Raw genomic sequence first — 16,870 nt, 5'->3', positions numbered from 1 at the left:
ACAGGCAAGTAGTGGAGGATTATTGCATTTTGATGAGGTCATTATAAGGATTTGTTAGGGTAGTTCTAGTCACAGAGAATGTGATCGACTCCACAGGCAAGTAGTGGAGGATTATTGCATTTGGATGAGGTCGCTATAAGGATTTGTTACGACAGCTCTAGCTTTGTTCTGTAGTGGGATAGTGGACACACATGAAGCAGATATTTTATCCAAATACTTGTGAAATCTGATTACTTTTTCATGCCCTCTTCCACAGCATTAGGAAAATTTACGCAACATAAATCGCAGAATTTATTTCGGTGAGCCGAATGTACTTTCAAACAGGTGAAGTCAGATAGACTTATGAATACTCAGTAGTAAGTATTGATATTGTGGTGAGATAGAATTTTTTTGTTATAGGGATGTCTGAGAGGGAAAAGGAGATGAAGGCAAACCGAGAAAAAGATAAAGGCAATGAAGTAAGATATTAAGAACAGAAGTCATTCAATCGACATTTTTCTGATATAAAGTAAAAAGAAATACATGGTCTTAAGAGCTCATAAATGCATCAATTTGTTACACAAACATTCCATAACAAAATAGCGTCAATTTCCATTAAAGACCTTGGTGGTCAAATATCATAATGTTAGACCTCAGTTCAAAGAAGGGACATCGATTGGATAAAAACATAATGACCTGGGAGTGACAAGTGTCTTTTAGAAAGGGAGGTCAGGTCATCATTCTTGCAATAACCTCACCTATTAGTGGTAAAATATGAGTCTGTTTATTTTTCAAAATCTTTACATTGCCCTCACCCATTTCACTTCATCCCAACTGGCCATTTCAAACGCACATCTAAAAATAGACATGCTTCTTAGAACGGTGAGAAATCGTCTGTCAAAAAATGATAGAGCATTCCTGAAGTAGATTCTAAATATGTTCAGCATAATGTTTCTGGGTCGGAGCATTGGCATGGTATACATTTCAAATGCATTTAAATAATGAGTAACCATTTTTAAAACTTCGCTGGCCTATGAAGTGGGGTGGTAATTGATCACATCTATTTTAAAAGTAGACCTTCGGGCTTCACAGGATTTGATCATGTGACCATCTCACTTCATATCCTAGTGAAGTTTTGGAAATGGTTATTTAATTTTTGATTGACTACCGTAGGACTTATTGAATATAACGATGATGTACATTTCAGGCGTTCCGATCAGGGGACTACCAGGAAGCCATCTCCTACTACTCCAGGAGCATATCTCTCCAACCTAGTCCTCCCTCATACAACAACAGGGCCCTGGCATGTGAGGATCTCTCTTCATCAATCTCTCTCATGATCAATCTCACTCTCTTGATCAATCAATCTCTCTCTCTTGATCAATCTCTCTCTCTATCTCTCTATATATCTTAAGACAATTTAATTGTCATGTAGAAAGCTGACTGTCGAGAAATTGGAGAATCCAGATATTGGTGTATTGGTAGAATAACACTCTTAGTTTTGATGGAAATGAATCTGTCTGGGATTTCTCAAGAAAAAATACCAAACTAAAGTTTGAATTTTCTTTTATTTGAATAGTCAAAAGTTAAGTAAAATCTCAGACTTTGTCTAAGTTTTGACTTAAGTCTTAGATTGTTTTGAGAAATCATGGCTTGTATTTATTTATTTTTATTTTTTTATTTAATTTGTCAGATCTGAAAACTAAGGAGTGGCTCAAGGCAGAATCAGATTGTAACAAAGTGCTGTCATGGGAACCCAAAAACATCAAAGGTATGGACTGAATAGTTTGTCATGATTTTGGATTACAGAATCATTATTTTGTTTTCTCTCCTCTATTGGTGAAAGTGTAGAACACTATAGATTTTTCATCTCCAGGGCTAGAAATTATTATTTTTATTCACTGTTCACTCGGGCTATCAAATTTGAATTTCTCAATGGTCAGTTAAGAACTTTTACTGTCCCTTTGGACCAGTGGATTTGAAAACGACTGATCCAAAATTTCACGATTGAATACTTGGTATTCATAAATGGTTGTTGATTTCAAACACATTTATTGTTCATCTAACTATCTTCAAATCGTTAAGAAAATAAAAGATCTTGATAAACTTTAAAAATAAAAAAAATAAGTAAAATGTTAGTTTGACTTATACGTGTATAAAAAAAAAATTTGAACATTAATCTGTGTCATTTTCGTTCCTGTCATTTGTGGAAACATACAGGAGTATGGAAGTCCTGCAATATAAGACAACTCATGCAGTTAAAGACAATTCAGTCTTAGCAATATTCATTCTTGGCCAGTAGGTTAAGCAACAATCTCAAAATGCCCTTTGATGTCAGATTTTCATTTTTATTCTTACGAAAGTGATTATTTTCATACTTACATGTATCATGGATAAACATGTACATTTCATTTATAGTTTGTTGAATACCTGTAGCGGTGAATTACATTGTCAATTATAAATTCATAACCTTAGGTACTTTATTTCTCATCTCCATGTAATATAATGTTCATAACAAGTATTGTCTTGGGGCAACAATTGGGTTTAAAAGCTGATGAGTTATATGTGTGTGGAAGAGTAAAATAATTTATGTTAGCACTATGATCCAAAGGCCTCATGTTGACTGTACTGTCTATTTATATCTCTATTTCTTGATGTACTGTCTATTTATATCTTGATGTACTATTTATATCCTCTCGCCAAACGCTCGGCATCAGGTGTGAATGTCACAGGTCCTCAGAGATGACCTTAAAAATGGATGACCCATGTCACAGTAGGTGTGGCACGCTAAAGAACCTTCACTGCTCAATGGCCGTAAGCGCCGAGCATAGGCCTAAATTTGAAGCCCTTCACCGGTCTTGGTGACGTCTCCATATGAGTGAAAAATTCTCAAGCGAGATGTTAAGCAAGATACAATCAATCAATCAATATATCCTCTCTATCTTGATATACTGTCTATTTATATCTCTATATCTTGATATACTGTCTATTTATATCTCTGTATCTTGATGTGCTGTGTATTTATATCTGTATATCTTGATATACTGTCTATTTATATCTCTATATCTTGATATACTGTCTATTTATATCTCTGTATCTTGATATACTGTCTATTTATATCTCTGTATCTTGATATATTGTCTATTTATATCTCTATATCTTGATATACTGTCTATTTATATCTCTATATCTTGATGTGCTGTCTATTTATATCTCTATATCTTGATGTGCTGTCTATTTATATCTCTATATCTTGATATACTGTCTATTTATATCTCTATATCTTGATGTACTGTCTATTTATATCTTGATGTACTGTCTATTTATATCTCTATATCTTGATGTGCTGTCTATTTATATCCTCTATATCTTGATGTACATGTAGCTTTGCTGAGGAGGGGATCAGCGAGAATGGGGAAGAAATCTTTCAGTGACGCCCTGACAGACTTTGAATATGTGTTGGAGCTAGAACCGAACAACAAAAGAGCTCAGGTAACAGAGATTTATTTCCACATCAAGCGGCGAAAATGTTCATATTAATGCAGAAGCAATGATTGTTTACTGCATTTCGGTTATATAATAGAAAGTTCACAAAGTGGATTTTACACAATGAAGATACTTAAAAATAAATTTCATTTTTGGAAATACATGAAGGTATGAACTGGATCACTTCATGAAAAGTATGCCAGTGTGAAAATTTGTAAAGATACCAATATGAAAGAAAAAAATGTTGTAAATGTAAATAGTAGATTATAAAAATATGCATTTTTCAGTATTTGAACTACATTATTGCAAAAGTACTCCAAACAAGTACTTACGAATTTGACTCCATTTTAGGGCCATATATGGCCCTTTTTCTTGTTCAAATTGATATCAAACTCACTTAATGCAACACATTTAGATATGCAGAACCCTGTTGCTATAAAGACTTAATTTTTGTGCCTTACGATCTTAAAATTACAGATTGGTGAAATTCTGATGGAATGACATTTTTAATGTGGTTGTAGTGTTATGATTTTAATGCTTGAGATGTAATAAAAATTTATTGTGAACTGTTTCCTTTTTTGACCAATAATTGTTGCCGTCCTGCACAGGCATTATGCACTGTTATGCTCCCCCCCCCCCCCCCCCCCCCCCCCCCCACCATCCCACCTCCCCACCCTTAGGTCGAAGATTGTGTATGTTTCACACATGTCTATTTTTCTTCAATTTTTGAATGTTTTATTATGTGTCTGATTGTAGGAACTTATTCGGGATCTGAAGAAGGAGGAAGCAAAGTATGAGGCTGAGAAGAAGGAGAGGAAGGAGAAGGGGAGGAGGATGGTGATTGAGGAGGTCGAGGATGAGGAGTCAGCTGATGAGGAGATCGTTGTTGAGGAGGTAAGGAGTCAAGGTCATCTCAGGATAAAGCAACATTTTGGGTAGTGAACAAGACAGAAATTTTATATCTAATTTTTATTTACTCATTTTTTTTTTGTAAAGGAGAAAAGTTTTGAAGAAAAGAAGAAGTCTGTCAGTGCTTTATCCGAAGAAGTAAATAAAAACAAAACAAAAGTCACGGAAATTATTGAGGCAGAGGACAAGCCAATGGTAAATGGTTTTCATAAGCCCTCAAAACAAAAAAGTGATAGCAAAGACATTTGGGAAGAGGAGGACGCTCCTCAAAAAGATCCACAGGGATTTACCACGCTAAGGACAAAGCCAGATGAGAAGGAAAATCTCACCGAAAGTGAAAGTACACAAGAACTACCTTCACAAAGTCCAGTTTCTCAAAGTGAAACCAGCAGACCTACTCCTCAAGAGATTGAAAATTTTGAAAATGAGAATATTGCCAATGCTTCTGCAGAGAACACTAGGGTGGAGGTTGGAGCAGGTGACAAATCAGGTTCTGGTGAGCCGGTGAATGTAGTGATGGAGAAGCCACCAGAGGAAGTGGCGATGGTGAGACCGGTTTATATAAAACATCCTTTACCTGGCCCAATTGCCAAACTGAGAGAGGACGGGAACCAGTTATTTAGAGAAGGCCAGTATGGAGATGCCATACAGAAATACACCGAGGCCCTGAACAAACTCAACAAAGGTAGGAATGCCTCTCTACCCTGAAATAATAGTGTATCATACCCACGTTCCAAAAGATGGAGATTGCTCGTTTACCCTTGTCAATGCACTCTTCATTCAGTCACACATTTAATTTCTCTTAGGAACTAAAGTACAGTCGAATCTCGTTATCTCGAACTCGATGAAACTGAGAAAGATATCCAAGCATTCAAAATATCCAGGGTAAAATACTTACAGAATAAGTGGTCGGGACTTCCGAATCACTTCGACATATGCATGGTATTTGAGATATCGGTGTTCGAGATACTGAAGTTCAACTGTATCTACATATTTGATTAATTACTTAAGCTGTGAGTCATCGCCCTCCTGTTTGCAGATACTTGTTTCATCTTCACATAGGTATGTGTAATGTATGTTTAAATCAATGTTTAATTCATTATGCTCAGAGAAATCAGACCAAGTTGTGAACAAATCGTTGATCCACAGTAACAGGGCCGCCTGTCATCTGAAGACTGGAGACTGTGCCACTGCTGTTAAAGACTGCACCACCTCTTTAGAACTGGTGCCACATTCCATCAAACCACTCCTACGCCGTGGCAATGCCTTTGAGATGATAGAAAAGTAAACATTGGTGTATTTAGAAAATTCCATGATTTTAAGTTGTTTGAGTTCAATATACAGATATATTCATAAACTTTGCTGTAACCATGTAACATTTACCTTTGCATTTTGTTGGAGAATATATCAACATTGTGGAAATAATACCCAAGCATGAAGTTACCCTATAGATTGTTTGTTGTAATTTATTAATCTGCATAATCCAACTCCAACATATGCATGCCTGTTTAAAAGTGTTTCAAGATTGTGTTCTCGTTAATGAGACTTCTAATGCGGTGAAATGTTTACAGTTATAGAAAAGCCTACATAGACTACAAGCATGTACTGTACATTGACAACACAGTAGACATGGCTCATCAAGGTTCATCAAGGTATGTACGTGTGTTACCTGAGGATAGGATTCCCCTGCCTCCTAACATGCTCAATGTCCAGAGATCGTGGTTAAAATGTTTATAATTGTATACTTTCTGATGTTCTCCTTCTCTATTTTTAAAATCTAATTGAATTATCATAGAATGACATAAAATACAGCCAAGTGCAGTAAAACACGGATATAGTGAAAAACAGTTCATTATAACCAAACTTCGTTATATCCAAAACAATTTTTGTTATTTTTCTCTCATAAGGGAATATCTATCACTTTGCAATAAGCGTGAATTCATTATTTTAAACGTGTCACTATAGATGTGGGTTTTTTTTGTATTCTTGCAAAACCCTTGACTTGAATTTTTTAGCAGTCTATAAAACATAAATCCACCTGTTCTGAAATGTTGGACTTCTGTAAAGCCAAATTGCTGACTGTATTAATTGTATTAATTAATGATATGCCTTTCATTCAAAACCTCAGATGCCAAAGTCACCTACAGGAAGTGGATGGTCGTCAGTGGAGGGAAAAGCTACCCAAAATCAACTCTGTTTTACCCTGGGAGGTTCCAGAAATCCGGACTCCAGAGGAAGCCTCCCGTGGTACCACATTGTCATCTGTGTCCTCATCTCAAAAATCATCACCGTCTCCATCAGCTCTTTCATCACAGACCTCATCAGCATCATCATCATCTACTTCATCGTCTAAGACACCCACTGAATTACCCAAAGTGAAAGAGGAGTCATTTGAAGACGTGAAGAGCAGAGGGAATGAGCACGTCAAAAAGGTAGAAACAGTGGCAATAGTTGTCATGTGTATACAGTAAAACACACTTATAGTGAAGTACTGGACACATCATTATAAATGTAATGTGTATACAGTAAAACACACTTATAGTGAAGTGCTGGACACATCATTATAAATGTATTGTGTTTACAGTAAAGCACACTTATAGTGAAGTGCTGGACACATCATTATAAATGTAATTTGTTACATACAATGAATTTTATAACAGGTATTAAAACTGGATACACAAACAAATAAATGTAATTTGTTATATATGATGAATTCATAACATGTATTAAAACTAAAGGGAATGAATATTGCTTTACTGGAAGCATGAATTCTTTCTAAGTGTGTTCACTGTATCTGTGTTTTACTGTAAGCGTAAATTCTTTATCACTTTAACTGTAGTTTACTGTATACTGAGAAATATTTGGCTGTGTTGTTTTATTTTTGAATTTTTGCAATTTGAAATTAAGGATGATGGATTGTTTAGCACGATGATAAATAGCACAATCAGGGGGTCTGTTTAACAGAAAATCTTATGATTAATACAAAAAGTCTGTTCTCTGCCATATTTATTTTTCCACCTGCATGCCACTAGTTTTATACCTGTTCTACTTATTCTGGAATATATGAGAAAAGAATGATAAAGGAATAATTATGTTTTCAAATCTCCATCTTAATCGTTAGATTTCGTATTAAAAAGGCCAAAAGATGCATTATGTTGATGCTACATGTAGATTTTTGGTATAAAGTGCAATGAAATCTAAAAATGATACTTGATTTGATAAGGAGTGTGTACACACAATGTCTTCCAAAGTTTTGACATTTTCATTGGGTATGCTTTCATGCTATTTTCTATACCACAAATAATCGGGAGACTTCATGAACATTGTTGCTACTTGTATGTCTTTCAAAGCTAAGAAAAAAAGTAGGTCATCAATTTAAATCTTGTTGCAAAATTGCCCTCCCTTTTTTTAATATCTGAAACGTCTTAAAATTATGTTTTTGTTTATGAATAAAGAATGGCAGCTGTTGATAAAATGCTTCACTTGTGAAGTCAAATCACAAATCATGGCAGGAATTCCAGTTTTTTGTACAAGAGAACAATTATTTGTAAATATTATGATTGCTTTGTAACTGTGACACAAGTGAAAAGATTTTGTATCAATTTAGCCCTAATCCTCTATTTCTTTTAATAGTTCATGTTCAGTGATTAATGTTTTTGAATTATTCTGCCCATCCTGATTTTCAAATACAATATAACAATGTTTTCTTTTTGCTTTGTAGTCAGAGTTTAGGCTAGCTATTGAATGTTACTCTCGCTGCGTAGAACTAGACTCCAAGCAGGCCGTTAGTTACACCAATCGAGCGCTGTGTTACATACGAATTAATGAACCCGAGAAGGCGGAGGAAGACTGCACCAAAGCATTGACAATGGAGAAGGACAATGTTAAAGCACTGTTCAGGAGGGCGCAGGCCAAAAAGGTAAGATAAGAAAAAGGAAATACATATACTTAACATTTCTTTCTCTTTTGAAGACATATGAATGTAATTTTGAAATAATAATGCATTGCTAACGTAGACATAATCACAGCCTGTTACAGTTAATTGATTCTTTTGGTGCTTTATATTGGTATTGAATTTCATACTGAGAGAGAGAAAATTAAATTTTTTAGTATTGTGTGTTTTTGAATTAAGGAGAGATGATACGAACCTGGAGGTTAAATCTGAAGTCTGGCTAAGATTATCAGAATTTAACAGGTATTCTGAAGCCTGGCTAAGATTATCAGAATTTAACAGGTATTCTGAAGCTTGGCTAAGATTATCAGAATTTAACAGGTATTCTGAAGCCTGGCTAAGATTATCAGAATTTAATAGGTATTGTGTGATAGTGTGTTTTCATGTTATTGACGTTCCCTCTCTTCTAGATGCTGAAGCGGTACAAAGATAGTTTGACTGATTTGATGCATTTACTTCGAGTTGATCCCAAAAATGCAGCTGCCAAACGAGAAGTTGATTTGGTGAAGGATTATTGGCGGGAGGTAAATCCATCAAAACAATTTATCAGCTACAATGTATATGTTTTGTAAATCAATTAAATCAATCTATCAGCTATATAGTGTTAAATTTCCTAGTATCCAACAGTATATACACTGTATATAAGGTTTCTCTCTGAAGTTTGTCCAGTTTTTTAAATATATGCTGAGGAAAAGTGATGATGAAATTTCTAAACATGATTAAGAGTTATCATGAATTTTAGTTTATATGTAGTTGCTATCATGAAGGGATGATACAGGGTTAAAAAGGGGGGTGGTTGATTGATTGTAAATTGTTTAACGTCCCTCTCAAGAATATTTCACTCATATGGAGATGTCACCATTGCCGGTGAAGGGCTGCAAATTTTAGGCCTATGCTCGGCGCTTACAGCCTTTGAGCTAAGGGTGAAACGATACAGTACCTTCTTGATTCGATTCGATTTTTGATACTTTAATCTCGATTTGATGATTTTCGATTCGATACAATAGCATGTACCAAATTCTGTTTCATTGTATTTATATTGCTCTCTTCAAATAAATTCTACATAATATAAAAGCATTTAACATAAAGCAACACTTTTATCACTTGTCCTAAAGCCGAAATGTCGCCATACCCAGGATTTCTACGTTGGGGGAGCATTTTTCAACTCGACTGCGTCCATTTTGATACAGCAAATATTGCTTGTACATTGATTGGGCAATTTTCAATTCCATTGGTTAATCAGAAACTGTGTTATCAAAAACAATGTGTGCTATAATTCTAGAACCGTATCAAACCAAAACAGACCCCGAATAAATTGAACATCGAATCGAGACCACTACATCACGATTTGGCTGCATCGCGATGCAGAGTTTCACCCCTGCTTTGAGCAGGGAGGGATCTTTATCATGCCACACCTGTTGTAACACGGGACCTGTTTTTGCGGTCTCATCCGAAGGACCTCCCCATTTAGTCGCCTCTTACGACAAGCAAGGGGTACTGAGGACCTATTGTGACCCTTATCATCACGGGATAGGGGGGAGGTGAAGGGAAGAGAGAGAGAGAGAAAAAGGGAAGATACAAGGGAATGAGGTGGAGAAATGAGAAAAGAAGAGAGAAAAGGGGACAGAAGTGTGTCCCCTCAACAATCTCCCCTTCTGTTCACTCCTTTTATCACAGTAGCTTTTTCTGTCTTTGTGTAGGAATTAAAGTCTCGTCCACCTCAAAGTTCCAGCAGCAATGCAAATGGAGATGCAGCAAAATCAGCCAATAAAGATAAAGCGTCAAAGATCAAAGCTCAGACATCATCCCATCAACCATCTGCTCAGGCCAGTTCAAAAAGTAATGTTCCAGGACCTAAACAACAGGAAGTGAGCAAGAGTGAGGAAAAGTCGGACTCAAAGAAAGGGAAACAGAAAACCAGGAAAAGAATGGTCATAGAGGAAGTGGAGTCGGAGGGTAAGACCACTGCACAGAATTCAAACGTTTCGAATTTGTGGGGAACGTCTGGTGATGATTATGTTAGATGTCCCTACAATAATCACTTGCTCTAACGGTAACAGCGTATTAGTAGCTCGTGAAACGTGGTCGATATCAGCCAGTCCTCCAGTTTATGTACCCTTAAAATGGAAAATCTGTTATCCAAGAAAATTGGCCTCATGGAAATGCGCGACATTGTCCATGTTGGTGATTCCATGCTATGGAAACACATGGAAATATAGAGATAACCATGTAGAGGTCATTTGTTAAAGACAATAATTTGCGATACTGTTGATTTTGATATTTTCGCTCGACTTTATGTATAGAAGATTAGAATGATGACATTGTAGCTATAATGACATATATGACAGAAATTTTGTATAAAAAATTTTCGCAAGTGTGTGATCTTGCAAAATAATGTCAAAATAAAAGCCTCATGAATAAAACTGGATCTACATTATATGCAAATTCAGAGTGTAAACATACATGTAGTTCAATGACCTGGAAATTGTGAAAAATAACTATCCCTGTGTAGGAATCTTTTTTGAAGGCCCTCAGTATGTTCGATACCCAGTCAATTTCTGATGAATGATTTTAAATAAATTGAAAAAGAAAATCACTTAATTTTTGCAATCACTGACATGCATATCGATAGAAATGTATTCTATTGTAGAAAACCAGCAAGCTGGTAAAGAAGACACAACAAACAAAACACAAAAGCCATCAAATCAACAGGAGGCGAAAAAGACAACCCACAGTCAAGATTCTGGTGCGAAATCTAAACAAACCGGTTCATCTGTAAATCAGTCAGCCGGTTCTAAGTCCAAACAGGCAGAACCCTCGAGTCCTCAAGAGCCAACATCAAAAAAGAAGGGAAAAAAGAACAAATCTACAGTAGGCCAAACGTCATCTACAAAATCATCGTCATCATCATCAGTAGCCACAGAAAATAATTCACCGTCGCTTAGTTCATCGTCCACTCCAGTATCAAACAACAAAGCCAGTCAGAAAACCGGTGTAAAAGTGACCAGTGCAGGACTTCCGGTTGTGCCCCCCACAGCCCCTAAGCTAGAGAAAGCCACACCTTACGAGTTTATTCAGGCCTGGAACTCGCTGAAGAACGTGACAGATGTACAGCCATATGCTGATTTGTTAAGACAACTCCCCCCCAAAGACCTGCCTCAAGGTATGTCCCCCCAAAGACCTGCTTCAAGGTATGTCCCCTCTCAAAGACCTGCCTCAAGGTATTCCCCCCCCCCCCCCCCCCCCCAAAAGACCTGCCTCAAGGTATGTCCCCCCAAAGACCTGCCTCAAGGTATGTCCCCCCCAAAGACCTGCCTCAAGGTATGTCCCCCCAAAGACCTGCTTCAAGGTATGTCCCCTCCCAAAGACCTGCCTCAAGGTATGTCACCCCAAAGACCTGCCTGAAGGTATATCCCCCCAAAGACCTGCCTCAAGGTATGTCCCCCCAAAGACCTGCCTCAAGGTATGTCTCCCCAAAGACCAGCCTCAAGGTATGTCCCCTCCCAAAGACCTGCTTCAAGGTATGTCCCCTCTCAAAGACCTGCTTCAAGGTATTCCCCCCCAAAGACCTGCCTCAAGGTATGTCCCCCCAAAGACCTGCCTCAAGGTATGTCCCCCCCCCCAAAGACCTGCCTCTAGGTATGTCCCCCCAAAGACCTGCTTCAAGGTATGTCCCCTCCCAAAGACCTGCCTCAAGGTATGTCCCCCCAAAGACCTGCTTCAAGGTATGTCCCCTCCCAAAGACCTGCCTCAAGGTATGTCCCCCCAAAGACCTGCCTCAAGGTATGTCCCCCCAAAGACCTGCCTCAATGTATGTCCCCTCCCAAAGACCTGCCTCAAGGTATGTCCCCCCAAAGACCTGCTTCAAGGTATGTCCCCTCTCAAAGACCTGCCTCAAGGTATGTCCCCCGAAAGACCTGCTTCAAGGTATGTCCCCTCCCAAAGACCTGCCCCAAGGTATGTCCCCCCAAAGACCTGCCTCAAGGTATGTCCCCCCAAAGACCTGCTTCAAGGTATGTCCCCTCCCAAAGACCTGCTTCAAGGTATGTCCCCTCCCAAAGACCTGCTTCAAGGTATGGAGTAGACATACGTTGTACAGAACTGTTATTTCCCAGAGATTGGAAATTGGATGTTTTTATGCCCATCTAATCTAATCTAATTCTGATAATATGAAATTATTATTCTTATTTGTTCCCATGAAAAAGAATCTTGAGCATCATTTCTCTTGTATTGGCACCAGAAAGGTTGGGGGGGGGGGGGGGGGGGGGGGGGGGGGGTCTCGAATGTTATACTGGTTATGCATGAGTAGTTAAGTATGTATACTTTTTGAGTAGTTCCATCAATGTCATTGTGTTAAACTGTATATACATCAGTATGTATATAATATGTATTTTGAAATGTGTTATTTCCAGTACATATGATACATGTCAGCTTTAGATTTTAAAATATTCTCTTTTTTATTTTTCATACAGTCATTAGTAACAAACTTGATGGATCGATGCTTAACAAGATCACAAAATGTGTGGCAGAGAAGTTCATCACTCAAGGTACAATATCGTAAACATCGTCACAAGTTGATAAGGAAGAATGTCACTATTGCCTAAATCATTATATCCGAGATTCCTTTGAAGTTTTATCTCAATGGTTAACTCAATGGATTAAAGAATATTTTATTTTATTTTCTCAGGTATTTTATTGTAAAATTGCATTTTTCCCCACAATATGGTGAAATGATCCACCTTTTTAGGTGTAAGAAAGACAACTGTACAGAAAGTAAAAATAGAACAAGAGTTATGGAACTTAACTTCATGTAACGGCCCAGTAATCATATATATCATTTTATTTCCAGGTGATACGGATTTAAGCTACAATATTCTGCACCATTTAACAAAAGTTCCTAGATTTTCAACGATATCAATGTTTTTGTCTGCAGCAGAAAAGAAAGGTAATTGTGTAACAAGTATTGCGATAAAAAATGTACTGAAGTTCTGCGATTGTCTGGTTCAGTGACATAAAACAAACGAGTAAATTGATAGTGGTAAAGATCAGTTTAGGTTTTTTTCTTACCCACTGTTCAAGTTTGGCTTCAATAATTGATATGTCTGGCTAAATATTAGCAGCACTTGATGGAAGTAGGTAGTAAATAATGACAAGACAATCCCGAGAAGTTCTGACAGTTATTTGTCATGTTGAGACCTGCAAATTAAGACACCTGGACATTCCAATGAAAAAATTGTTTTCATGTGATGTCATAGTACCCTTAGTATTGTGCATTATGAATTTATGTTTGTTTACCCAACTTTGGCCACTGCACTATGTTAGCAAATTTATATGAATTTTATAAAGTAACAGCTAACATGAGCTATATAGTAGCTATGTAGCTTTGAATTTACCGTTGATCATTTTCATGGTTTCTTGGAACACAGCATAGTTTAGAATTCCTGAGAAAAATCAGTGCAGTACACATATGTACATCAGTGCACTTCACACAGTAGGACGTCAAAATGGAAGAGTGCGTCACAACGTACAGGTCTATAGTTGTGGTGCACGGAAATTATGTCATGATATTTTGTTGTTATTTACTATAAATGCTATCAAGTGTCTATGTTTTATGTGCATGTGTAAATCTCTTTTTCAAATGCTGATATTTCTTATTTTTCTTTGATGTTCTATAAGTCTCCAATTTTTTATACCTGTATATGTAGTATGCGCTACAGTAATTTACACATACAGTATATTGTGATCTTGAAATCACCCATGATGTTCATATGCATTTAGAATAAGAAAAATCAATCGTGTGTAAACACCTGCTTGGCACAAGTGAAAGATGAGAATCATTTGCTGATGCTTTGTGTAAAAGCAGGAGAGGAAACACTTATATGTATCTCGGAGTTTTGTTTGGGAAGGGTATGAATATTTCTAGTGCTGTTAGAATTGATTAATGTTTGCAAAAAATACCCTCAAATTTGATGATGTTCGAGACTTTTGGTCAAATATTAACGATTCTAGGAATGTTTATGACATTCCCAAGCATTTTTCAAGTAAATCTAACTACGATTTACCTCTACAATACTTTGTATTTCAATGCTATGGGATCTTTCACTTGCGCTGAAGCGATTTATTAGAATGTATAAATATCGGGTCATGTGATTGATATGATCATGTGACAATAAAAAGGGGAGGTCCTCTCTGGTGTATTGAATATTCCTAATTTCCTTTAATCAATGAACATCTATGTAGTGAGATGGATTTTGGCGACATGATAACAGATTTAATAGAGGACAGGGACCCATCCCGGAGAATGTAGAAAGGTTGATAACGAGATCGTCGGTTTCTCTCTTCCTATACAACCAATCACATTAACTGGTCCATCAGAGAAGTGTACTGTAGAAAATAGCTCTCAGCCAAAGCAATGAATCTTTAATTTGGATTCAAGATTGGAATACAACACTGTATTGCAGAATAGATTTGCCCCCATTTTCACTCAATTCACACTCCTCCTAAGTGGGAGAATTTAAAATCGAAAGAATTTTGATTTATCTGATATTTTCAGTTAGTAAAAATGGTCAATGACAAATTCGTTTGGCAATGCATCTGGATGAAACACACACAAACACACCTGTGCACAGTAATAAAACAGAATAGGGAAATACGGAACTTGTTGTGGTCACTTTTGCATATTGAAAATTGTGAAATGACAGAGGTGCTAAAACACAGTAAAAATTCTTCCTTATAAATATCTTTGTGTTTGCACAATTTGAAATTTATAACAACAGTAACACAATGATATATTTATAAAATAAACCGATTTCGACGTACATTCTCTTTTCAACAAATAGTGATACAAAGCACAGCATTTAAACCCCTTAACTAAAATATTTTTGTTGTTGAGAAAGTCAGATTATTTTTTAAATATTTTTAAATCTTGTATTCCAGATATCCAAACTGTCATTTCCAGTCTACAGAAATCGTCGTCCAGTCTCTACAGTAACACGGAGCTGTCCAGCTTAAAGAAAGACTACGGAGTTTAACTCTACACCCAAACCAGGAGTGCAATGACTGGCAATGATAAAATTTAACTAAAAAATTCTCTTCTCCGTGATCTCCAGCAGTGATTAAATAGTCTTCACACAGTTCTTATATGAAATGATTAGGATTTGTTTTGGTTTTTTTATTTTAGAAAGTGACTTAATTAAGTCTTTGAAGTAGTAAGCCCCACATGTGTAGAACATTTATGTATTTTTGAATTTGGCATAATTATGCATATAAAACGCTAACCTTGACATGACATATCAAGCTTTTTTCCAGATGACATATTTATCAACATTATACAGAGCAGTAAATGATTCATATGAACGGGGTTTGTTTCAGCATTACGCAATCCCAGTGAATCATGAGGGGAACTGTGTGTGTTAAATCCTATTAAATTGCTAAAATTGTAGTATTATATGCTGCATGTCTATCTGTGATGTTGAAGAAGTTGTTACAAGTATATCGTGCCCCCATTGTGTTGGTGCAAGAATGAATTGCCACTGTCCATAAATCTGTTTTTATGAGAATTCTGCCTTTCGTTTTTTCTCTAATCTGTACCATGGTTTAAGTATCTCAACAGGTGTGACTGTGCTTATTAAATAATGCATACTGTCATAACGTGGTAATTACTTTCATTATTAATTGATGAATTTCCATATCTATGGTTTTGACTCCCTTCATCAGCCTTGCCTTTTACTCTTTAAATTTACATTGTGTGGCAAATTTCAGCACAACTCCCAGTTTTAAGAGCATAATATAATTTTTTTGTGCCTTTGTGTTTTCTTTATTGGTCACCTCACACTGTCTACAGTGGATGGTGTTCTGCCATGGCATTTTGATGCAATGAAAGATTAACATTTATTGGTACAATGAAATAGTGTCTGTAATTAATTCAGTAAAGATGTTTTTGGGGGAGGGGGGCACCTGCTAATATTCTGTGATATTTACTTTCCTGCTTCATATGTATGTTCCTTGTGAATTTGACCTTTTCATTGAAAGTAGAATTATTGTATAACTGTCCAATATCCCCTGCAATGAAAACTTGCCATGTTGCATTTTGAATTGATCTGCACTTATTAATTGATAAATATCATGTTCTTCAGTAATTAGGACAGTCTAGATGGAAATTAATTCTTTGTGATTTCATTAATTCCAGTTTTTTAATTGGGGGGGGGGGGGGGGGGGGGGGTAACTTGCATGTGAGAGAGTCGCTTTGAAATTGTGTAATAGAAATATTGTTCAGTTTTCATTTGTGTGTGTGTGTTGGGGGGGAGGGGGGGGGGGGAGTCGGGGCCACTGTGACATATGATGATGATATGGTACTCATTCAATATAATTAGAATTAGATGTTAGATCCGCTCACATACTCACTACAGGAGCGGATCTAACATCTAATTTTAATTAGATTGGTACTCATTTAACGTTGGTGACAAAGCTTTGAATGGTAAGAATTTACGGGTGCAGCAATATAATTCACATGGACAATACTATTCATCTATTCGAAAAGAAACT

The 16,870-nt window shown here is 36.6% G+C and overlaps 1 protein-coding gene across 2 annotated transcripts in view; it reads left to right on the top strand.

The window, feature by feature from the left end:
- Window positions 1–16,485, top strand: part of LOC125665931 (sperm-associated antigen 1-like) — a 25,410-nt gene extending 8,925 nt beyond the window's left edge. For both annotated transcript variants that reach the window (XM_048898952.2, XM_056151188.1), the window contains exons 8-23: window positions 400–458; window positions 1,187–1,286; window positions 1,673–1,750; window positions 3,365–3,471; window positions 4,222–4,359; window positions 4,462–5,059; window positions 5,484–5,658; window positions 5,946–6,026; window positions 6,503–6,806; window positions 8,096–8,293; window positions 8,737–8,850; window positions 10,027–10,282; window positions 10,977–11,489; window positions 12,799–12,873; window positions 13,176–13,271; window positions 15,263–16,485. In XM_048898952.2, the coding sequence (XP_048754909.2) occupies window positions 400–458; window positions 1,187–1,286; window positions 1,673–1,750; window positions 3,365–3,471; window positions 4,222–4,359; window positions 4,462–5,059; window positions 5,484–5,658; window positions 5,946–6,026; window positions 6,503–6,806; window positions 8,096–8,293; window positions 8,737–8,850; window positions 10,027–10,282; window positions 10,977–11,489; window positions 12,799–12,873; window positions 13,176–13,271; window positions 15,263–15,357 (2,987 nt within the window). In that variant the 3' untranslated portion in view covers window positions 15,358–16,485. The remainder of the gene's footprint in view (window positions 1–399; window positions 459–1,186; window positions 1,287–1,672; window positions 1,751–3,364; window positions 3,472–4,221; window positions 4,360–4,461; window positions 5,060–5,483; window positions 5,659–5,945; window positions 6,027–6,502; window positions 6,807–8,095; window positions 8,294–8,736; window positions 8,851–10,026; window positions 10,283–10,976; window positions 11,490–12,798; window positions 12,874–13,175; window positions 13,272–15,262) is intronic.
- Window positions 16,486–16,870: the final 385 nt, after the last annotated feature.

The sequence above is a fragment of the Ostrea edulis genome, chromosome 10 (assembly GCF_947568905.1).
Source record: "Ostrea edulis chromosome 10, xbOstEdul1.1, whole genome shotgun sequence".
NCBI classification, from domain to species: domain Eukaryota; kingdom Metazoa; phylum Mollusca; class Bivalvia; order Ostreida; family Ostreidae; genus Ostrea; species Ostrea edulis.
The sequence above is the reverse complement of the archived record's forward strand: the minus strand, read 5'-3'. Positions and strand labels throughout refer to the sequence as shown.